Genomic DNA, 26,178 nt, shown 5'->3' on the forward strand with positions numbered 1-26,178 from the left:
GTTACAGGGAAGTGGCACACATTTCAATGTGTGCGCTTATTTATTAATGAGGAAGTTGCATCACTTGTGACTTAAATTCTGTCAGTCATTTTACTAGGCATAATATCATAAATCATCACAACATTACAAACATTAAAATCTTACATGTAATACCCCTCTCAACGATTAAATCAGAGACATTTCCAAGTTTGTCTGGAATTTGACAAATTTATCGGGCTCAGTGATTTAGTTATTATATTTACAATTTACTTGAGTGGCACAACTCTCAACAAGTTGTTGAATGCAGTATGATGAGCCTCATTGTGAGCCTCATTGTGTTTGGTCCTACCATGAGGTACTGAGTTTTTTAGGACGTTATTTCAGTTGCTGCAATATATAATTGTGGTGAAATTTAACTCTGCATCTTCATCATTTTCTCTAAACATATCAATTGAAAACAATAAGTTGCAAGGAAATTGTTTGACAAAATTACAGCAAGCTAAAGAAGTTAAAACATTTTATAGAAAACAGGGCTGCATATTCCAGAGGTACCAGAGCAACTGTAGACTGCCATCTGAAAGGGTCAAGTAAGAAAGATGAAGAATTTTGAAGAGCAACTGCTGGAAGGGCTGATAGAATTGAAGCAAAGTTATCAAAACTCCAGAGAGTTAGCAGCAATTTCAACAATATAATTGAAGACAATGCAATAGTTTTGAAAAATGTGTGAGGAATTGTGAGCATTCTGGGTGGTTAAGATTTTCTTAAAAAATAAAGTGAAGTATACAAAAAATATTCTTCTAGTGTAAGAAAAAAAATGAGAAATGAGAAATTGGAAAGAGGTACATGGCAGATCATTTGGATGAAGATAGTGCCTTGATACATAAGGACTATGCTAGAGAGTTTCATAAAGACTTATTGGAAATGCAAGCAGTTATTGTTGATGAGTGTGGGCATGAGTGGAAAGACAAAATAACAGCCTTGTTTAAACATTTAGAGTTTTCCAATGAGGGCATGAGCTTCGTCATTAATGAGGAGCTGATTGCGGAAGCCCCAGGGTTGTTGACTGATGGGGCGAAATATTACAATGATAGGAAATTTGTTGATAAGGCTTTTGTTAAGTATCCCAAGACTCAAGAGGAGAGACTCTGTCTGGACAAAGGTAACAATGCCTTCTATGACCTGGAGCAGCTCAAACTCTTGTGGAAGCGGTTGTTCCAAGTTATTGTGGAATTCTTCACTCTGGATGGCTGGTTCACTCACCTTCATCTTTTTCACTTCGTTTTCCTAAATCACTTTAGGCATAAATATCGCCTTACTCTCTGTTTTTCATGTTGTCATCTTTGAATGCGAGCATTTATGACCATAAAAAGAACCCTAAGAAGATGTTCTTACATCAAGGACTTATTTTGGTCTTGTATAACCATCTGAGAAGCAATAAGGTTGAAACCCCAATTTGAGAATTGATGATGGTGGGGAAGGAGAGGGTACCTCCCATGTGGATTTACAAGAGGGTATTATGTTCGAAGATTCAGAGGATGAGGGGGATTCTAGGGCCAAGAAAAAGAAGATTGAGAAGAGCAAGACTTCCCAGAAGAAGATTTATTGGGAAAATGTTGAGGAAGGTACTGAAGATAGTGATAACAATTTTTCTTCCAAGAAAAAGAATAAGAAAACCCATCCCAAATCTACCTATAAGAGTCCCACTTTGAAGGGGAAGAGGGAAATCACACGGAGGGCAGTGATGAGGTGCTCTCTGCTAAAGGGTCCCCCATGATTGGCCCTCCCTAGATATCTGAGAAGGATGCTGTTGTGGGGACGCCCCTGAATACTAGGCTTGCTCCAAGAGAGATGTGTATTGGCTCCCCTATTTTTAAGACTAATAAAGAGGTGAAATTTGATGCTGGCTCTGGTGACAAGGATAAGGTTTTGGCTGGTAAAGGGAATAATATTCCGCTCCTTAAAAATTTCGCCATTAACCTTATTCATGATGTTTCTATTTCTCCACCGAATTCTATTGAGGAGGATATGGCGAGACCCAAAGATGTGGCTTCTGATTTGTGGTATACTGATTTCCAGGACAAGAAGGACCCTCCTTTTGGTGTGTTGCAGACTGCGAGGCTTTTATCTTTGAGTGCCTACAAGGTTAATAGGCGGGCTTTCCATGAAATCAAGAGTCTAAATTTGAGGCATAGGGCTCTTTCTGCCAAATTTGAAGAGAGGATGAATGGGGATGACAAGGCCACCAGAGATGGGGAAAATGCTGGGTGGACTGCAAATGAGAAAAAATTGGTCCTTGATTTTGTGAAGGCTGACAGTAACGCTAGGAAAATGCTGGAGAAAAGGATTGGCACCCTTGCTCTCCATGCTTAGAAAATGGAAGACACCTTGAGGAAGATCCTGGAACAAAGTCCGAAAATTATGAAAGCTTCTGCGGACAATTTGAATACGCTTGTTCAGAAATTGGAAGGAAAGATGGAGAAGATGGCTGTGTTCATTGATGCCGAGAAATACCAAGATGACTATGAGAGGCCAGGAAAGTGTACCGTATCCAACAAAAGAAAGATGACCACGACTTCTGCTGATGATTTGGATGACCTCGGGAAGGTGGTCAAGAGGATGAATGACATGGGTGTAGAGGTGGCTAACACCATTAAGGAGTTAGTCTAATTTGGGGTTTCTTGGTGTTTTATCTCTGGTTGGTGTTTTTCTGTTTTTTTTTTTAGTGTTTCTGTCTTGTTGCTGGCCTGCTGGCCTTGTTTTGGTGCTGGTTTTTTGTCTCTTCCAGCACAGGTGGTCTGTTTGGAACTTAATGACTTATTATTTGATATTGTAATGGGTATTGTGTCCCTATAAAACCTGCTTTTCCCTTAAAAAACACTTAAATACATAATAAAGCTATACAAATTTAAGAATTAAATCTTTATTTAGTGATACTCGATTTCTGATATGTATTCATAAATAATAAATACAATTTTATAAATTTATACAATGATTATAAATACAATATACATTATATAATTTATAAATGTATATCTGCAAACTATATTTAAAAATAGTAAATAGTAAAAATATATGTCGCAAGAGACTTTAAGAGTAGGTTCTTGGAAGAAATTCAACTCTATGGGCACATGGGGAACAAACTAAGCAATCACATACAAAATGGTTTGCAAGTGGGACTCATCTACATGTGCAGTTATTGCATACCAATCATCTCTATTATTGTGATATTGCTATCAGGATTTAACTGTGTGATTTTGAGTCAAACTCATTGACCCATGTTTCATGAGTAGTGATTGCAAAGTGTTCCATTTATTCTCATGAGAGATGGATTCATGTTGAATCACTACTCATGAAACATGGGTCAATGAGTTTGACTCAAAATTACACAGTTAAATCCTGATAGCAATATCACAATTTGACTTGCTGTGGAAATTATCTCCTACTTACCATCTCTATTATTGTTATTTGCAGATTTTTTTTTCTTTGATGAATTAAGTGTATATTTCCCAATATGGGAACCATAGAATTGCCCTGCTAGAATAGTTCACAGCTTGGATCATTGATTCCAATCCTAAAACCTTGTTCTAATATGTAATATCAACAGGTGGATCAGGTTACAACTATTTAGTAAAGGCCCTTAGATAGCTCCAAGAAGATGCTTCTTCTGTTGATCTTAACTGTAAGTAGGGAATGTTTACCAGCAGCAATCATAGTTGGGTAAATATACTATTGCTGAAAAGATGGACAAAACTAGAATTTTGTATAAATAGTTTATGGTGAATGCAACTTTCAACTTGAGTTAGTGACCATGACAATACTGCTCATCTCAAATTTCTGACCTGCTTGCCCCTAGTAATAGGCTAATAGTCTCTTCTGCAATCTTAAAAGCAGCATAATTAAACTCTGAGAAAATGTGACTTTCAAACCCAAATCTCGAGAGGAATATATTGTAGGAGACAATAAGTGGATAATTTGTGGAATGTATAGATTCGTGGTGAAGGTTAAATATCTCCAACAAAAGGCAAGTGTTGGAAGAAAATGGAATTTGGAAATTATTTTTAAAAGGGCATCAGGAACAAATTCATGAGAACAGATTTTCAGATAATGCTTTTTTATATTTCTATAGTTTCTTCTTTATCCTCCAGAAATTCATTATTGATTCTCATTTGGCTGACAGAATGCCTTTAAATCTGCTATAATGGCATCTGCTGTCCCCAGGATTTTGATCAATTATGATGTTAATCAAATTTCCCTGTAACCTGTAGTTTAGGGCTGAAATCATGTTCCATTTGTCCTGCTTGGCATGCACATTCAGTCATTTCACAAGGAGCTGCTGAGCTTGTTTCGCTAAATTTGGTATCATCCTACCTTTATATAGTAGCCTATACGCCATAATTATTTGACAGATTTTTATTTTAAATAGACTACTTGTGTATTATGTTAAGAATTTCAGAATTATAAGTTTTTGAATCAATGCATATCTGCTGCTTAAATAAGCATTGTTTCTCTACAGCTTTTGATTTCTTGAGGCACATTAGTATTGCACTAAAGCATCATAGCACCCTTCTGAAATCATCTACAGGTTGCTTCTCCTCAAGTACGCAATATTGCAAGTGTTGCTGGGAACTTGATGATGGCACATGAACATCCAGATTTTGTTTCAGACATTGCAACTATTCTGATGGCTGCTGAAACGAAACTGAAAATATGTTCTGCTTACTGCAATGGATTGCCAGAGTTTGTTAATATTGAACAATTTTTTGGCATGGACATGGATGGGAAGGTGATAACAGAGATAAATATTCCAGCATTATCTAGTAATTCTCATTTTTTCAGGCAGAAGGTTGCTCTCAGAAGAGTGAATGCTCATGCTATTGTGACTGCAGCATTTAAATTTGAAGTTGATTCCAAGACAGGTCATGTTCATTTCTTTTTCTTGCATATAATTAATTAGAGCTGATAAACATGCAAGGAATTTAACAAATTGACATTGGTCTTTAGACTTGACAAGGTTTTATGATTGTAAGCGTTGATTGCATAACACATATACGTCTATTTCAAGTTGTAAAATTCAAATTGGTGATTTGGGTGCCAAAAATAAGCACAATTTTCAATTCAAACTTTCAAATTCAGCTCAAAAGCATGAGTCACATTTTTCCATTGTGATGAATACCCGATTTTGTAGGAGGATAATTGGCATTAACTGTATGATTTTTAATTCAAAGAAATAGTATGTCCTTCATATGACTCTTCTTTTGTAGCAAAGACATTGTATTATTCTTTTTGATTGACAAACTGAGGTTTCTATTGGGACTTTCATCCATCAGAAAAAATAAAGATCACAAAAGAAAGCCAAAGTAGCTGCTTATGGACAACTAAAACAGTCTAAAAGAAATCAGTTTTTCGCAGCCAATCGCACAAATCAACCCCCGATCAGATCATAAACTCACCCAAACCAACAAGAACAATAAGCTAAAAACCCAAAATAAATCTACATCCTACCATGAATCCGGCCCCTTCTTTTTTGGTGCCTTAGAATCATATGAAGGAGGCCTTGTCCTGGAGTAATACTTCTTAGTAGAAACCATTGCCAATTCATCCATGCATGGAGAGTTATGTACGGGACTCTGCAATAGCCTATCCATCCATCTTGAAAAAAACCCTTGTCCTGAAGGATAGAGGAAAATCCATCTGCCAAAAGAGCCAAGGATTTCCTTGCAGTTAAGGAAAGGATCTGCAGGCCCAATGTAATGAGCAATTTTTTAATGCATGGGTACACATATATTTGCAAATTGCTTGATGGAATATCAAATAGGATGATAACTCATTAGAATTTCTGAATGCAAATTGCAATATAAAAACTTACTATTAATTCCACAGTGAACTAGGTATTATGAAGTCTGGGATTTAATGATAATATTATTAACAGAGCCAGAGTGAGAGAAATCGAGTAGAGTTCTGACCTGGCATCTCGTATATAGGTAGTTGAAACTTGAAATTACTCAATAAAATCACATATTGGTGGTAAATAGAGTTCAACCCAGCTCAATATTAATATGACAGCATTTTAGGGTTATTTATCTTTATTATCAATTACCTTCCAGGCTTGCACAACCCATGGCTCTCATTGCTGTCAGTTTCAAAGCATATAATGGCCTATTCACACATTTGTGGTGCTGTGCTCCTTATAGAGGTGAATTTCTGCGATTTGATATGTGAGCCTGGTCAAACCATGCATGAACTCTCAACAAAAACTCAGCATGTAAAACAAACCCTTGCATTTCTTTCCTCAGCGAGTAAACTTGCCATTTATTCACATGTTGCTTGCTCCAACTGATTTCCTAAAAACATCCAAGAATTAGCCATGTGCGTAGGTTTTCGGATCGTTGCCCAACAAACAAGGCTCTGGAAGTCTTCTGCACTTTAGGCTCTCCTAAGTCTAGGTAGGTGAACTTCACAACCTTTGTAAATCTTGGAATATTTAATGGGAGACATTGTGTATTAAGCAGATATCCTCAACTCTATGAATCAAAGCATTCATGATATCACTCTTAGATTGGCTGCATCTTTGATTGTTCTATGACAAAGAATGCAATTGAGGACAAAAATTATACCAGCCCTACTCTAACAACTGAAGTAAAAGAGATTTTTATTTTAGATTTTGCCTTTAAACCTTATCCACTTGAGCAATCTAGACCAGTGCCAAACCATTGGGTTATAGAGTTAATTTAAGTAAATCGCATTCATTCTCCCTCAACAATATGATCATAACTTAGAAAACTATAATTTCTCAATGCCTTGCATTAGTACCCTATATCTATTGTCATCAAGTACTAGTTATCCAGACCATAGTCTCACATCCGCTAGTAAAGATCCTAAGCTTTTATAATTCTTTCATTAAAAGAAAGGTAAAAACGTAATGCCCTACTCGGAGATCCTTGGAACAAGGATTTGATACAAGCCAAGATAATTTTTTTAAAAACAAGTATGGATACGTTACTCAACATACGAGGATCACAAAGATCGCAACGGAAGACTTAACCACAATCCTGACAACCAACGAATCTCCAAATGCCACTACCAAATTGACACATACAAACCGAGAAATGAAGGCCAAAGATGACAACAGAACAAAGAATCTAAAGCATGGAAAATTAAGGAAACCCAAAGGGTATTTAAAACACCAAATTGTGTTCCTTGAAAACCGGTGGAGATGCCCCCTGCTTTTTGCGCGAGGACAACAACTGACAAAATTTCGCGCGAGGAAGTACAACACACCATGTGAGAAACTGCCTTTCGCGGGAGGAAATGCACCAAACGGTGCGAGGAAATGCTTGACCCAGCAGCCAAAACACCCATAATTGGTGTGGGGTTTCGCGTGAGGAAGTACCAAGAGTTGCGTGAGAAAACCCAACACACCATGCGAACTTTTCCACTCTCGCGAAAGAAAGTACAATTTTGCACGAGGATCCAAAACAACAAGCTAGAAAACAATAAGGTAAAAAGCTAAGAAATGAAGTTCCTCCACATCAGGGAGTACCGGATCCACAACTTGAGGCATAGACACTCAAACATCATAATTGCAAGACAGAAGCTACATCTAAGCATTTGAAACATAGTAGTAAAGAACGTACTTGAAAGCAACATCGCAGTGAACATAAGCAACATCAGAATGTACAAGAATAACAAAACTCATGCGTGGTTCCTCCCAACCATAATAGCATCATGAGACCTCGAAGGTCCTAACCATCCCCTGCGTGTAACATCCCAAACTATTGACCAGATCGTCGGAGTTGTCTTATGAGGATGTCACTACTAAAACGTACTACATCATAAGAATAAGGAATCTAACATGCCAAAAGGTAAAGCATTAGATATTCCAACCAAACAAATCACATCATCTAAATCATATGCTAAACAACATAATCTGGGAATGTGTCAAATAAACTAACATCATCTAAACATGATATCCAAGCATTCCAATGGAAGCATAAATCACAAGAAAGAATACTCCAGAACCCGAAGTACCAAGTGAAAACATCCAATAACGATCGCACTAGGACAATAGATTGTCTCTGTACACCAGTCCCTAGTAGTGGTGAAGGTAGCTACGCCTCCAAACCACGTGAAACCCATAGGTCCACTCTCGCTGTGCTGATGGAAATAATGATCCAACCACAAACACACATAAAACAGACGTCAATGGCTAACACTCACACGAGACAGTAATGATGATTGAAACCAAGATTATGAAACAATGCAGGTACTACAGGTCTTGGTTAGACACTAAATGGGCTACTATGTAGGGGCTAACATCATGGAGAGTCGTTTGGCATTGGAAAGCCCAAGCTTGGAACTGTGCAGACTCAACTTCCTAATGTAAGGTTCTCACACTGAAGCATTTTATTATCTTAAGTTATATTACCAACCAGTGTTTTATTTAGTTATCGCTTACTTAAAACTTCCTTTGCCAACCCTTTGGGCAATGGTCACCAGTGAGATAGAAGCCCCCTCCATATGCTACCCTACCCTACCTATGCTCATCCAACGATGAGTGCCCGTAGGCATGCATATTCCCAACCCAACCCCAATGATCATAACTCCACCAAAGTACAAATGGGAGATCGGGCCTTTTAAGTCACTTGACAATGTACACGCACGTACTCATGTATGGCGCACCACCATCACAAAGATCATAACATAAGGAATGGATGAAAACACAAGCAAAATCACTCAATCGAAAACAAGCTTGGGATGACGGATGTAGCAACATCCCAATGCAACATAAAAGAGAAACCATGGTCTGAGTGACATCCAAACGAATGATCTAGGTCCATGACCAACATCATGCCAAGAAAACCTGAGAAAATAAGGCGACACACAAAATGAGGTAAAAACCCCAAAATTGGAAAACTTTGAAATGAAAACCCATTTGGTCTTAGGGTACAAAAGTCTCGAAAATCCAATAAAATTTGGGTTCGGACACTATATGCAAAAATGACCAGCATAACGGTGCAAAACACCAAACCCTCATCCCCAAAATTGGAAAAATGTTTATACCAACCGGGCAGAGCCAACAAACAAAAACGGAGGGGAACACTAGTTCTCAGCCTCCAAACAAACAACTACCAGAACCAAAACTAGAAACAGAGCTAAAACATGAAAATGAGAGAGTCCTACCTGATAGCCAAAAGGGCTAGAATGGAAAACAACTAGGTAAAATAAATAATCCGTAGATACGGCCGAAAATGACAGCAAAGCGAGGTCTCCTCGAATTGGACCCAACGAGTCCGTTCTCGTGAAGATCCTATGCCCATAGCTCTCACAATGAACGAAAACCAATCCTTCAAAAAAGGATTTTAGAAAAAGCTCTCAATTTTCCAAATTGCAAAAGTGAGAAATGAGGAATTAAATTCCTCTTTAGCCAGTTAAACTAGCTAGACTCCGAATCGACCCAAACGAAAATAGGCTATTTCAAGTAATTGGAATTCATCTATGACAAAGCTACTAGAAATTAAAAATCAATTAAATAAAGCCCGAAAATCCCAAAACTAAATCATAGAAAACCTTAACAACTTTGTGACAATGCGAAACTCTAAATGCACAGACACATTGGTCTAATTGCATAATGCAAATGAGTCCGGATTTAACAAATCACTAGAAGGTTTAATTATTGTAATAGTTTCCTAATTATTGGAAAATGTGATTCTTTTGGGCCGACTTGTGTGTCACGATGGATATATATAATATCCATGATGTATCTTGGCAGGACAATATAGTAGGAAGATCTAGAGGTTAAGCTTTTGTGCATATTCTGATCACACATTGGATCAAGTTTGTAATTATAGGGTTGCAATCAGGTAGGCCTGTTGCTTGGCATGTTTATAGGTGAACTGCCACTGGATTTGCACGTAATTAATTGAATCTAATATTCTTTCACTCCTATTGTTTTGGCTTCTTTGTGTTTACTCTTACTGTTTGGTTGGATGTCTCCTTTCGGGATTTCTACATCCTTGGTTACACTAGGTGGTATCAGGGCATGGTTGTGTTCCTTGTGGAACTGATTTGATTTGGATCGTGTTATAAACCTTGGTTTGATTTGGTTGTAGGGTGTTAGATCTCAGATTTGACTTATAACTTGTAGAGGGTGCGATCTTGTAGAGCCCTAATGGATTGGTTATAGCATTGCAAACTTGTGTTTGACCTATAGCTTGCAAAGGGTTACAAAGATGGCTCGTGGAAGAGGAAATGCAGATCCTTCTATCATGGATATATTAAGATAGATTGCAGCCATACTTGAAGTTATTGAGGCAACCTAGCAAAGAGCATGATATCCTGTCCTAAGTCTCTATGGATATCCCTTTAGGACTATCCATCTGTATTTAACCCCTAGGAGAGACGTTATCTCATCCTAATGCCTGTAAAGATATAATCTCTACTTTTTAATAAGGTGCCCTTCTCTTAACTGCGAATGAGACAATCTCTTTAGATATCCAAAATGTGAAAGTATGATGATATAAAACATAAAAGAAACATGTACTAGCATACACAAAATATATACATTAGTGCATGAAGACACGATGCAAACACAAAATATACATATTAATGCATGAAGACACAATCAGACATGAGACTACACATATTGGAAGCCATTTTCAAGGAGATGTTTCACAAAAATATTCTTAACCATACACTCGGAGTTTAGATTGTTGGCTTTGCTACCTTGCATCATATATTAGTACTCCAACAAGAAAACATGTATAAGATTATTAATAAAATTTTTATTAAAAAATATAAGGTCCTAATGCCCAATCTAAGCTCTTTCTTAAGGAGAGGTTGTGATCAGAAGCTTAGCTCCTAGGGGAGTGCTTCTTGGGGCTCTAATTAATAGAACAACTCTCCACGAAGCACCATCTTGATATATCCATCCTTCCTAGCAAAGATTTCTTTCTCATCCTATTTCTTATGGACATCCTCTTTGGGTGTATCCATCCTCGCATATGCATATGTTTTTTCCCCCTTTTCCTTAATAGTATATACTAGTTTCTTCAGAGAATACTTGATTCCTTGCCTTACTTCCTTAAGAATATTCAGTTATAGAATATATTGTGAAGTCCTTCAGAGATGTTAGCTCTTTGCCTTAATTCCTTCTAGGATTTATTATGCATTATTGCCCTTTTATTAGTGGCTACTTGGAGTAGTCTATTTCCTCTTTCCCTCAATCTCAACAGATTCAATATTCTGATAGAATTTATCATTAACTGTAAGAAATCACTAAATCATTGCTCTTGCATGTTTTGATCCCATCTATATATGGCTGAATTTTTAATTTCTCTTTCTTGAATCCTTCCCTTGATCCCTCATTGCGATTGATGTACTTTATTTTATATATGTTGACGGAAACATGTTTTGTATTGTTTGATCTGAGATGAATGCTGCTTAATGTTGATCGGTCCTGAATGAGTAATGTGTTGATGGTCCTCATATTATTATTTTTCGAAGAACCAGTGTTTTACCGCAAGTTTGCTACAAGGTTATCCACAATTCTGCTATAACGTTTCGTATAATTTGAGCATAATGCTGTCTGTAAAGTATCCATGATCTTTTCTCAAAATTATGTTACCACTTTTCATATACTTCACTTTTGATGACAATTCTTCTTATATGCTGATCATTATTTAAGCTTCACCTTACAGGATGGCAAGATCATGCTTTGATACCACTGTAATGTCCCCTCTTGAGATTCATCCTTAAATCACTTTTAATCCTCAATTTCATGATTTGAATATCATGGGTAGTTTATAAATATGTTTTGAGGAGTCTTCTTGAAAACCCACAAGTTTTATTTCCAAAATATACAAGTTCTATAAAATAACTAACATGTATAAAAGATGATGATTTCTTATAGGAGGACCAAATTGATTTAACTTTATATTCTTCTCCATGTAATAATACATACTCTTTATATCATCAATAATGTCTTCATTTAATTTTCCTTGTTTCTCTATTCTCACCCAATGTATTTAAATCGTTGTACCTTATATACTTTGATTCTCTCTTTCTATTAATTGTTAAATCTCCAAAATTTTATATTATAATTAGGATGTAACAAATATACCTTACTACCCGTATGCTTTATTGATTATCTTTTAACGACTTCCTATTATAAACTCTCTCCTTTTATCATCTTGTATTACATCCCTGTTATTGCCTTATTATTTTCAATGTAATTCCCTATTTATGTTGGCTGCCTTTCTATTACAAATTAAACATTTCTTCTTCCTCTTAAATAATTTGATGATTCCCCCTTATTGGTTGCTAAAAAATCGTCCATCTTTATCAGTGGCTTATGGGTCACTCTTCTAGACACTTTAAATGTCTCCCCCACTCAATCCTTCACTGCCATAAATACTTTAAGATATTTATTGTTTGGTTTGAATGTTTGTATGAAGCAATAATACACTTAAAGAGTGATCTGACGTGTCTGTAGATGAATTCTTCATATAAATTATTGTAGAGTGTATAACAGTTGTGGTACTAATTTGAATCCTTCATGTTCTCTCCTTTCTATGTGGCTAAAATTATATCTTATCCAACTCCTGCCATAATATTTCATGTTTTTGTTTGTAGATGATGATCATTGGAATAATAACTCTATACACGATATATCCCTTGTTTCTGCGTATACTCTTCTGAGTCTAACGTCGATTTCAAATACTAATCTTGTTTGAGTTTTGATGTCTCTATTTCTTCACTCAGTTTCTAGCTATCTGCTGTATAAAAAATGATATTCTGAATGCCTTCGTGGCCCCTGTCACTGTCAGTATGTTTGTAAGCAATGTGATGGAAGGGGTAATATTATGTCCTGATTCGATGATAGTTTGCTGCCTTACAAACAACCTTCATGAATTTGCAGTGATACCGTTCGATTATATATTTAATTTCTCTGCCTATTGCTATTGTTTTTGTGATCTCTCTATCCTTATATCCACTGCATTGGATGCCGTCTCTGCCTCTCTCTTTCCAGATACTGACTGTATATACTCCATTATTGACAATCCAGTTATTTCCAATTTGATCTCTAAATATATGGGCTGATTGTGTTCAATACACAGAATAATCTCGTCTGTATCTGCTCAGCTGAGTCCTATCTTCCTCTTTATCCCTGCTTGATCCTCCCCCAAGATAATTCTTTGCTCCTTATTTGTATTCTAGCATATCTTCTCATATGCTCGATGCTAGTAAGGACGACCTTTCAAAAGGTCGTGACTGATCATCCGCTAATTCAATACTTTTATGCAATGAATTATAATTTTTTTATATTTATAAGAATTTATTGTATGTTCCAGATTTATATGTATACTTATCATATATATTTTTAGTTCAATATCCTCAATCTATTTTTCTTTATTTTATTATTATTAAAATATTGTTATTTATACACATTATACTATATCATTTTATTTATTAACTTATTCATTTATTGTATTACATTATAATCATATATAATAGATGATATGATTATATTGATTTATCATTTATGTATATTATATGTTATTAATGTTCTTATTATAATTATGATATCTAATAATAAATTACATTAATTTATTATTATTTATTCTATTATTAATTTACTTAAATTTTAATATCAAATCTTATAAATATAGGGACGCAAGAAAGAGGAAATGCAGATTCTTGTATCATGGATATATTGAGACAGATTGCAGCCATACTTGAAGCTATTGAGACAACCTAGCGAAGACGAAGGCCTTTGAGGATGTTAGTGAAGGTGAAGCTGAGGAAGTGGAAGAGTGAGTTCCTGATCTTGAACAAGGTGTTGAAATATTCTTGAGAGGTTTGACAAGGGTGAATGCAAAACCACATTTTAATACTCCTAATTATGATCGTAAGCTTGATGTTGATGAATTATTAGATTGGATCTCTAAGATGGAGAAGTACTTTGAGTATAAAGGTACATATGTTGACAAGAAGGTGAAAATTGCAAGTGCAAAGTTGAAAGGGGACACATTTTTATGGTGGGAACATTTGCAAATTGATAGACATAGGAGAGGAAAGAAAAAAGATTAAAACTTGGGTTAAGATGGTTAGCATGTTGAAAGGTAAATTCTTATTGAGTGATTATCCGATTAGCTTGTTGAAGAAGTTGTAGAACTTGAAGCAAAAGGATATGGCTGTGAAGGATTATAGTGAGGAATTTTATAGGTTAGATATCAGATCTGGACACATTGATGATGAAGTCAAAAGGATTGCTAGGTACCTAAATGGATTGAGGACTTCTATATAAGATGAAATCAGTTTGGTCAAGATGGATAACATTGAGGAAGCATACCAATTTGCATTGAAGGCAAAAGAAAAGTTGAACAAGAGGCATGGGTAGAGGTGGTAGATTTCCTAGAGGAAGAGGTAGATCTTATGGTGAAAGTAGAAGATCTTACTTAGGTCAAGACAGAGCAAATCAAGACAAAGGGTAAATTTGAATGGAAGGAAGAAATTTTATACAAAGGTAGATGGAGTTACTCAAGAGGAAACTATGAAACTTACTAAGGGGAAATAGTTGCAAGAGAGATGGGACTTGGTTTAAGGACAATTATTTCAAATTTGGAGGTGGTCACTGGGCATTTGAGTGTATGAATTCAAACAAGAAGATTGGTAGTAGTAACAAAAATGCACTTGTGCAGGATGATTCATTCGATTTTTTGAATGGGCCAAAAGAAGGAGAAAACCTGATGTTTAGAAGAACCTTGTGGAATGAAGAAATTAATAAAGACACTGTGTTGAGAAAAAGCTTATTCAAAAATAGGTGAATGTTGCAAAGTGATTATTGACTATAGAAGTTCAAATAATTTGGCATTAGAGGAGTTGGTTGCAAAGTTGCAATTACCAAGGATGCAACACCCTAAACCTTATTAGATTGCTTGGATTAGAGCTGAGCATAAGTTTGTGGTAAGTGAAAAATGCCAAAATTTAAGATTGGATCATATATGATGAAGTCTTGTGTGATGTTATTGTTGTCCTCCATTTTGTCAATACAAAATGGAGGTAACAGTACAAAACTTTTTCAACTGAGTTTCGCATATCTTTGAGATGATTCACTAATTAATTGGCCAAAATTGATCAACTAGTTGTTCCCAATTTGTATAGTGAATCGTTTTACCGAAGGCATTCGTCAAGTCCTTTTTGTTTTTCGTTTTATTAAGCCTATGCTTAATTTTTGAAGCCTTCAAAGTCCTTATTTATGTTTTCGAGTGTTTGTTTAGGGTGCTTTAATCTTTTTGTTACGTTCAATGTCTTGCTTTCAGTCTTCTATTCGATTCGGTATATCTTAGGGCTTAATTGTACTTAAGAGTCGAAAGATATGACCATTTAAGTGCTCAAAAAGTGGATTCTCCAAGCTCAATCGCATATTTAAAATATGAATGTTATATTTTAATGTTGAGTTGCACTTTTTGAAAAATATAACTTGAACTGACTTTATCTTATGTTTTAAAGTTAGTTTAAGACTTAAGTGATTTAAGTGACTATAGTGCACTTTATGTTATAATTTCATTTTGAGTTGCTTTTTGATTTTTCACTTAGGTGACTATAGTGCATTATATAGTCTAATTTAATGTTGGGATTTACTTTAATGTTTTATTTAAAACATCCAAGTAAATGTTGCTTTTTGTCATGTCCCCTTTCTAGAGTGGACATCAGAGACGATAGAGTTGGCCTATCATTAGAGTCTCGTAGGCTGGCAGTGGTGTTTAGGGACTCAGTTAGGGTACACAATGTTCGGATCTGGAGTTTCAGATGGTAGGAGAGCAATTGAGAGCAATTCCTTGATTGTAGGAGTTTCCTACATTTTAAGAGGTGGAGATGGGTTACATTCTTGAGTCTCTACGAGATCATTCTATGGTTTTAGTTTTGGGAGATTCAGAGATCTTCCTATTTTTTAGAAGTATACCCAATTTTGAGGGATGAGACTATTAGTTATTTTAGATTATTCGGCATTAGTCACAGGAGGTGACGAGTTTAGTTTCACCTTGTAGAGGTGTTTTGGCTATCAGTTCGCTATTTGAAAAATATTTTAATATATTTAAATATTCTCCTAAGTCAGCATTTTAATAATTTAAATAAGGCTAAGTTATAGACATTGTGGGAGTAATAAGAGGTTTTTTGGCCTCATCTGGGTGAATATCAGTTGGTGTAATAGCTCGTTGGAAAGGTCTTGAATTTTTCTAAATATTTCTCTTTTGACTCAGAGCAATTTGGTGAATGGATTTCTTTCTATTGGGAAAAAGGTCATTTTTTGGATACTTGACCCCTTTAAAAATGAGAAATATATTATTTTATAACCCAACGCCACATGGAGACACTTTTAGGGTTTGAGCTAAGTTTGGTGAGTTATAAGGAGGTAAAAGAAAAAGTTCAAGGGCATTATTGACATATTACATCTTGGATTTGTGTTTTGGGCTCTAATTGAGCTTTTAGCATTTGGGACGCTAAACCCACTTGCTTTGCCTGTTTGGGATGTAGCCCCCAAAACAGTAGTCTAGATTCTTGCAGTCAGAAGCATCTTGGAGATTGTGCATTGTTTCTTTTGGGGAACACAGTACTAAGTCAGAGTTTTAGCTAGGGTTTGGGTATTTTACCCACGCGTGGGCACTTTGCAGCTGTACGGCTGGGCCTGACAGCCATCTACTTTTCCACGTACAACATTTGAGAGCTGGATTCTGGCCGTAGCTTCCTTTTGGGCTCATATTTCACCTTCACGCCTTCAGGTTTGCTTTATTCTTGGTTGTAATCATTTGGATATTATTGTAAATCTTCATCTGGTCAAATATTAGGTGTATATTCAAAAAAATCTGCTTCAAGCTACTTTGCTTTAAATGTATTTGGAATACATTTTCAAAATTGGTTCATGTTATTGTACTTCTGTTATTACTTATTGAAAAATCATCAAAAATATAAAACAATCAAACCCTTTTGCAACTTCTGTTTAGCTCTGCAAGAAAATTTTAATAAACAGGGAACGCCAATTTAAAAATATAAAATTACAGCAGATCAGCAGAAGAGATCCATCAGGGATTTTTCACTTTTATTTTACATATTGACACAATATGTTAACTATTTAGTGTAAATATTCTATTTGATCCAATTAAACTGATTTTTACTCAATAATCAATTAGACATGTGTTAAATGAAAAACTTAAGTTGTGCAACTCAACATGTCTTTTCTAACATGTTACATTCAAATGCACTCCAAGAGTGATTTTGGCTTGCAAACCCAAATTCATGACAAGTTGAAACATGTTTTTAAAACATCAATCACACTCCAAGAGTGTGATTTGCATGTAAAGGCAAAAACATAATATGCAATCACTCATGGAGAGTGTGATTTTGCACTAGAAGCCAAAATATGGACTTAGCCAAATAAAAGACATGTTTTTAAAAAATGTAATGAGCACTCTAGTGTCCGATTTGCATGTAGAAAGCTTCTCCAAGCAAAACGTCACATGTAAAGACCCTTCTAGACTGCAATTTGCATTGCAAATTTCATTTGGATATGCATTTAGCTTATGCGTTTGGCTCCCAAGGGTGTGATTTTGCCTCTAGGTCAAAAATGTTGGAAAATAAAACATGTTTTGTATGCCTCTAGTATGCTTATACTTACATGTAGAACACATTTCAAAGGTATTTTTCCCCAAATGCAGCCCAAGCATTACATGTTATTGCTTCTCAAGAATGCGATTTGCCTCTTTTAAGCAAAAACTCCTCATATGAAAGCATTTCCCAATCACATGTTGAGCGTTGCACGTATTTACTCCTCTAGAGTACAATTTGCAATGAACACAAATACATGTGTCCATGCTCCATGCATTTGAGTTTGATGACCACGATTTGCACGTAAATCACTCTTTCAAACATAAGTGTCACATTTCTTTGCATATTGAGGGTGCGGTTTTGCCTTACAAGCAAAAATGTTTTGGTTTCTTGCATATTTAAACCATGCAAATGCATGCCCAGGCCACGATTTGCATGTAGGACATACATTTCACTCAAAAATATTGCATGCAAATGCATGCCAAGACCACGATTTGCCTCTTCCAAGGCAAAATGCCCATGCATTGGAGCTTTCTAAGTGCAATTTTACACAAAGCATTGAAGAAAAGGAAGATTGCAACAATGTTTTGGTCTTTTATCCACATGCATTTGACATTGGAGGTCACAATGTGCAAAGTTTGAATTTGTCAAAGGCTCTTAGCTGTTGCATGCGTTTGCACTTGGAGAACGTGATTTTGGAGAAGACTTGTTCATCCAAACTTCTCTTTCCTCCACTTTTGGCTCATTAAGCTCCAAGTAAGTAGAAGAATTCAACTTTGCTTGTATTTCTTACTTGTTTTTGCTACAATATTGCATTCTTTGGCTCGTTTTTGTCCATTTGTTCAAAGGCAGTCCATGTCTTTTGCGTTTTATCTTTAAATAAGTGTCAAATCCTCTCATTCACAAATGTTAAAACTTCTAAACTCCAAAAATGAAATTGCATGTAGAGAGATATCTTGAAGTTTGTCATGTTTGAGTCAATAGCAAGAGGTAAGCTTTTGTTTAGTTTTTAGTTTTTCTTGTTTGTTTGCTGCTTGTTTTGATTTCTTTTTGGAAGAAAGTTGAGGATTCTCACCCAAGAATGCAAGTGCATCTACATGTTTTCACCTTCCATGCCAATCCTTACTTCATCCATTTTCTAAATTCCATTTTCCAACTCATGCAATTACATTCTCCGAACCCAATTACATGTTTATCTCAAGTAAAGATGATTCATTTATACCACATGTAATTACCTCTAGAGAACTGATTTTGGCAAAAGGTCACACTTTTAACTACCAAATTTGTCATTTTGCACATTTTCATATGCATCCAACTTGCATTCTTGGGCATACAAACAAAAGCCCATCTTTGCCCACATGCAATTCATCCTTCTTATGTCCAATTTTGGCCCTTTTCATCCAAATACATATGCTTTCTAGTTCATTTCCAGTGATCACATGTGCTTCATGAGTATCTAATCAATACTTTGAACACTTTGTTCTTCATAGATACACCCTTTCAAGGCCAAGTCTAACACCTTCATGGATCCTAACCCTTTAAATGACTTATTTACTCTTTGGAATTTCCATGTTCCAGTGCAAGATATGCCTGTGCCATCAAAAGCTAAAGGAAAGATGAAGTATCAATATGATAAAGAGCTAGCTCACACAACTGCATTGCTCGTTTCATCTACTCTAGATCAAATCTCATATACAGAGATTAGGTATTTAGACATGGAAAATTTCTTGCAGAGACTCGAGACTCCTGCCAATAGGGAGATGCGACACATCAAGAGGAGTAATATTCATCTAGCATCCACCTTCCCCATGGCTGCCTTGTAACCAAAGTTCGTTTTGGGATGTGCTCGTCGTTTTAGTCCTAAATAAAAAAAAGCAAGGATGCGGATGGTAAGGTCATTATTAGTTTGGATCTAGATGTTATTGAGCAAATCTTCAAAGTCCCTTAGATTTCAGAATGCGTGGATTTGTCTAAAGAGATGTCTTTGTGACTGTGGAATCAGAGCAAATTGGATTATCAGAGGCATACCAACGAAAACTGGTTGGAGAATAAGAGACCCAATATCTCTAGATGGCTTAGAACAATACACAAATATGACTTCTCCCTAGAGGTTAATGATTTAATAACTCCCCTTAGTAGACTCTGTGGCCTCAAGGAATCCAATAACTTTGAACCTTGGATGTATAAGTTCATCTCATAGATTTTTGAAAATAAGGAACTCATCTATTGGGGAGAGCCTATAAATACAATGTAATGTCCCGTTTCAGGATATTTTTAGGTTTTTCATTTATTTTGTATACATTTTATAATATTCGCTATATTTTCCTCACGATGTTAAATATTATATATATATATGTATTTTTCATAGAGTCATGACCTTTCGTTGATAATTATTATATTATAATAAGAATAATATAATTATATTAAATATATATACTTATATTAATAATACCATTAATATATATATATTTTATATAAGTTTAATAACATATTTTATATATAATGATATCGTTATTAATCGTGTTAGAGTTATAAATATTATTAATATTATATATCATAATATTGACATATATATTATTTATATTCAATAGTATATTATTTTAAATATCATATATATGTATGATAATATATATGATATATAATAATTTATATTTTAAATTTATATACTTTATTAATCATTTTAATATTATAAACTTTATATACTATACCTATTTATTATTAAATTATATATGTCCAAAATGGGGATATCACAGTCATCCCCTCTCAAATTTGCTTGTCCTCAAGCAAAATCATTCATACATAAGTTCGTTCATAGATACAAAATATATGCATACAAAAGGCCTAAAAAATTTATGAGATATACATCTTAATGAATCAAAACATGAAGTGAACCAAAGTAGTCACATGAATGCATGAAAGCACGAAGCATACATGATGTAGACAGATGAAGACACAGAGCAAACATGATGCAGACAGATGAAGACACACGTTATGAAATTCCTTGATTGTGAACCTGCAACAACAAAGTCATTAGTACACATTTATATATAAATTTTCCCTCGTAGGATTTCTTTATATCAATCCTTTACAAGGTATTTATGGTCTCAATTTAGTGACTTGTTAATCAAAACTTTAGTTCATTATTAACTCATTATTTTCTGAATACGGGAGGAGAAACTATAATAGGGTGCCTTGTTACCTAATCATGGGCCTCACCATTCTCCCTCATTATTGTTATCTCTCTCCAATCATCATTTCCTAAGAACAGGAGGAGAAACTATAATAGGGTGCCCTGTTACCCAATTATTGGCCTCACCGTTCTCCCTCATTATTGTTATCTCTCTCCGATCATCATCTCCAAGATAGTGCCTTTGTATGATGTACCCCGGGGTATTCGCTCCATTGTAGGCCTTACCTAGTACCTTGGATGATGCAGCCCAATGCCCATCTCACCGTAGGCCTTACCTAGTACCTCTGAGTGGTGTCACCTAGCCCATTCCACCACAGGCCTTACCTTATCTTGGAATTTGATGATGTTGAATAATTTAATTAGTTTTACATAACAACATCGATTGTGATAATGATTGAAAACTAATCTCAATTAGAATTCAATATTAGAATTTGGAAAACTTAGTTCTAATCAATCATTACTTAATTGTAATCATCCTATTTGATAATTATTTAATTATAGCCCTGTCCTCTTAGGGAATCAATCACTCGATTATAACTAATCAATTATAAGTATTGATAATAGATATTCAAATATTCAATATTTATCAGAAGAAATAATCCTTGTTTCCCACTTATAAGTAAATTTTTGGCATAATAGTTATTGGCAAAAATGATTTGAAAACTAATTTCAATTAAGATGCAATATCAAAGTTGTAGAACTTAGTAATTGGCAAAACATTATTGATTGCTAATTGCAATAAGATATTGAATAATATACATCTATGCAATTATTATCGTTCCATTTAATGCTTGTCTATAAGAATAGATAAGTGTGACATGAATATTTACCTTTAATCATGTACCTCACTTACCTTTTTCCATCATTGATGCCACTAGGAGTATCTCTATTCATAATGATTGGATGATGTTCCTCATGCTTGTGCTTTTACTTTCATTCATTGATAGTTTTCTCATCATTATGGTGATGTTTCACATCATCGAATACCATCTTAACTTATCTCCTTGATTTTAGCAAAATGCATTTAGGTTTAGGGTTGTTTTTCAGTATTCCTTGGTAGCAACATTGTGCTGAGATGAAATAGCACTATGCATATAGTGTGATATCAACAACGATTGGGAAATGCCATTCTCTGGGCAAAGCATTTGGTGACTTGCTATGTCCACATTACTTTCTACACAATTGCCTCCAACATAGGAGTCACAACACAGTTGACATTGAAGCATGCCACTGATCTTATCGAGTTATCCCAAGTACAACGCTGATAATTTATGTTGACCTGATAAGGTGGCCATACTAGAGTGGTTATTGGGCATGACTTGAAATCATGTGGCCTCTGCTCGTGCAAGTTCTAAACCTGTCGTGCACGATTTAAGCCTTTACCACACGATTTTCAAGAAAACGCAATGGCCAATAATTTCCGTCAGAATTGAAGTTGGGGAGTACTTTGCAGCGTGGAAGGACTATATGCTTTAGCTTGGTAACAACCATCTTCATCAACAATCCAAACCATGCAACATTTTATAAACTATGTAATAGTTTTTTTTGTTTTTCAATTTCACTCAAAATGGGGCCTCATTGCATCCAAATCATGATCCATCCTTTGTAATCAAATTAACAACTCGCTCACAATTTCTCCAATATTGTAGCCCACCATTAATATTTTCAGCAATTCATTCCTATTGAAGGATAAATTCACATTTGCCATTAAAGTATATAACCTCCACTCTGACTAAGGACTAGGCAGAGATTTCTCTGGCTTTTCTCCCTGCCTTAGTAGTAAGGCATGTACCATTTCCATCCACTCAAAGCCTACTAAATTACGAGTAGTGGTAGATTGTGAGTACTCTCCAACTAGAGCTACAACTGGAAATGCTATCGAGACAAGTGGCAGTGAGAGAGCCTTAGTAGAGGGATGGCTCAAAAAGGTGTCTTTTGCTATGGGAGTGTCCCGCTCCAATGTAAACCAACATTTAACGGTGTTAGGAAAATAGTACCTTTATGGGATGGAAGGAGAATGGAGCTTGTCATAGTACACTGACGGACGGTCTCTCTGTGTTATTAGCGACATCACAAGACCTATGCAAAGAAGTAGAAGACTGTGATTTGGCAAATTGATCTCAAAAAAAAATCATAATCCTTCACATGGCCTCTCCATAGAAGTATGGCACAAATGAACCATCTTTCACCTTCCTCAATCACAACAATTTCTCAATGAAAGATCCCTGATGGATCTCTTTTGCTGATCTGTTGTAATTTTATTATTTTTAAATTTGTTTTCCCTGTTTAATAATATTTTCTTGCAGAGCTAGATAGAAGTTGCAGAAGGGTTTGAGTGTTTTATGATTTTGATGATTTTGCAATGAGTAATAACAAAAGTATAATAACCTGAACCAGTTCTGAAAATATATTTTAAATACAGCCAAAGTAATTTTGCTTCAAGCAGATTTTTAAATATAAAACCTAGTTTGTAACCGGATGAAGATTTACAATAATATCCAAATGATTACAACCAAGGATAAACCCAACCTGAAGGCGTGAAGAAGAAATATGAACCTAGAAAGAAGATACGGCCAGATTCCAAATCTCCAATGCTGCACGTGGGAAAGAATATGGCTGCCAGGTGTTGGCGTATAGCTGCAAAGTGCCCACATGTGGATACAATGCTCAAATCCCAGCTGAAACTTTGATTCAATATTGCGTTCCCAAGAAGAAACAATGCACAATCTCCAAGATGCCTTTGACTGCAACAAATCCAAACCACTGTTTTAGGGGCTACGTCCCAAATAGGCAAAGCAAGTGGGGTTGGTGTCCCAAGTGCTGAAAGCTCAATCAGAGCCCAAATCGCAAATCCAAGATGTAATATGTCAATAATGAATTAAAAATTTCTCTTTACCTCCTTATAACCCACCATACTTAGCTCAAACCTAAAAATGTCTCCATGTGGCGTTAGGTTATAAAATAATATATTTCTTATTTTTAAAGTGGTCAAGTATCAAGAAATTGACCTTTTTCCCAATAGAAAGAAATCCGTTCACCGAAATGCTTTGAGTCAAAAGATAAATATTTAGAAAAGTTCAAGACCTTTCCAACGAGCTATTACACCAAGGGATACTCATCCAGATGAGGCCAAAAAACCCCTTATTACTCCAAAATGGCTATAACCTAGCCTTATTTAAATTATTAAAATGCTAACTAAAGAGAATATTTAAATCTATTAAAATATTTTCCAAATAGTGAACTGATAGCCCAAAACACCTCTACAAGGTGAAATTGATCTCGTCACCTCCTGTGACTGATGTCGGATAATCTAAAATAACTGACAGTGTCATCCCTCAAAAATAAGGATACTCCTAAAAAATAGGAATGTCTCTGAATCTCCCAAAACTGAAACCATAGAATGATCTCGTACAGACTCAAGAATGTAACCCATCTCCACCTCCTAAAATGTAGGAAACTCCTCCTACAATTAAGGAATTGCTCTCAACTGCTCTCCTACTGTCTGAAACTCCTGATCCGAACACTGTGTACCCTGACTGAGTCCCTAAACACCACTGCCAGCCTACAAGACTCTAATGATAGGCCAACTCTATCGTCTCTGATGTCCACTCTAGAAAAGGGACACGACAATCCTCCCTTCCCAAAGATTGCTTGTCCACAAGCAATGAACAAACTCCTGTTGCGCCACTCTGATATACACTCTTGGGTGTGTGAAATGAAGCAACACATCAAGGATCGCCCGATCAAATGCACTGTATAGGATAATACTAGTATCCCATACTGGATGAGAGTGTTTCCACAACCAAGGTGGTAACATACTGGAATCCTTGTGAGACAAGGTGTCAAACAAAACAACACCCGGATTCCAACATCATCTGAACTAGCACCCATCCATCAGGTATAAATAGGGATAACTGGAAACCTCTATCATGCCATATCTCTCCGCAACCACTATGATACCACCACGAAAGTAATAATTGTACAAAGCATCATGTCTGCTAATACCCACATCATCCTATAACCATGATCCCGGATGAAGTCTCTGTGATATTGATGTGATAGCCCATGTCGGAAACTACTTGACATAATGCTAGATCGTTTGTTGGTCCCACCAATGAATCCTGCCAAACTGCTAAGTTAGGTGCCTACAGTCAATAATTCTATCCTCTGAAGATGGGAGCGCACTATCGCAACACTGATAATATAAGTCCTGCTTCAATATCCCCATAGCCTTATGAAGAGCATGAAAATCTGCCATGGAAAATCCTCCACTATCCTACTCATCAGTCATAAGAGCAGTCCAACTGAGTGTAGATAACATTTGTCGAGTGTCATCAAAGTGCTCAACCACTATGTCTACCCTTCTGTCATCAACCCTGAGTTGTCTAATCAAGCGATGAGGAGTTTGAAAATGATAGTTCTCAGGCATGTGTACTACCTCTGAATCTGCACTATGGTAGGATACTGTGTCGGAGTCATGTACATCGTTGTAAGGAGTATCCAGTATGCATTCACTAATGCATGTATCCTCATTTATAGTACTGCAACTTTGTACCTCTGAGACCACCTCCTCTGTCAATGATGAAAATGTTGTCAGCACACTATGCTCACTCTCATCAACTCCCCATGTGTTTGCACATACAACCGAATCACGATCTTGGGATTCAGTGTCACTATGAGTACACAGTACTCTGATTTCTAGGGTACGGTCTAAGAAATTAGACTCATCATGACATGAAGTCTCATCACCCAATGCCTTTGAAATACCTATGTCCGGATTACTCTCTTGTGCAAACTCACCAAAATAATCTTGACCCTCTATATTACTTGTTCCATCCAAATCAATGCTGGCCTCTTCTTCCGTTGGAAGAAATAAAGATCCAATGGATGATTCCCTTTGTTTCCTTGCATCATCTATCTAATTATGGTATTCTTTGATGCTTTGGAGACGTTGTCTTGCTTGGGAAGCAAGTATCTTTGCTTGCATAGCTCTATCCAACCAATATTTATTCAACCTTTGACAATGTTTTATATCATCTACCCCAAAGTACACAAAATTAGGCTTATGATGACTTGTACCATTCCCATCATCACGTCCCATGCTTGCACCATGTGTACCCTCAAATATAGAATATAAATCATTGTTCTCTTCTTGACCAAAGGATGCCACATCTTGAGGTAACGAAGTTGTGTCACTGCTGTTACAAATTTCAGAATAGGCCTCACACCTTGGTGTCACATTTCCAACATCTCTAATGGTTTGTCCCCTAATTGTAATCTCTTCCAATTTGTGACCAATGGCTTCTTTATTATTATTTAATATTTCTTTCTCTTTTTGTTGCTGAAAGGAGCTTGTAGATACCCAGTTATCATTTGCTTCAAGTACACCCATAAAATCTGTAAAG

The 26,178-nt window shown here is 35.9% G+C and overlaps 1 protein-coding gene across 1 annotated transcript in view; it reads left to right on the forward strand.

Annotated features, from left to right (window-relative positions):
• The window catches only part of LOC149543133 (uncharacterized), a 327,129-nt gene that overhangs the window by 16,339 nt on the left and 284,612 nt on the right, over positions 1 to 26,178 (forward strand). The window contains exon 4 of the mRNA XM_089798038.1: positions 4,562 to 4,895. Within this exon, the coding sequence (XP_089654164.1) occupies positions 4,562 to 4,895 (334 nt within the window). The remainder of the gene's footprint in view (positions 1 to 4,561; positions 4,896 to 26,178) is intronic.

This window comes from Cupressus sempervirens, chromosome 8 (genome assembly GCF_028749045.1).
Source record: "Cupressus sempervirens isolate cs-2001-9-10 chromosome 8, ASM2874904v1, whole genome shotgun sequence".
NCBI lineage: Eukaryota > Viridiplantae > Streptophyta > Pinopsida > Cupressales > Cupressaceae > Cupressus > Cupressus sempervirens.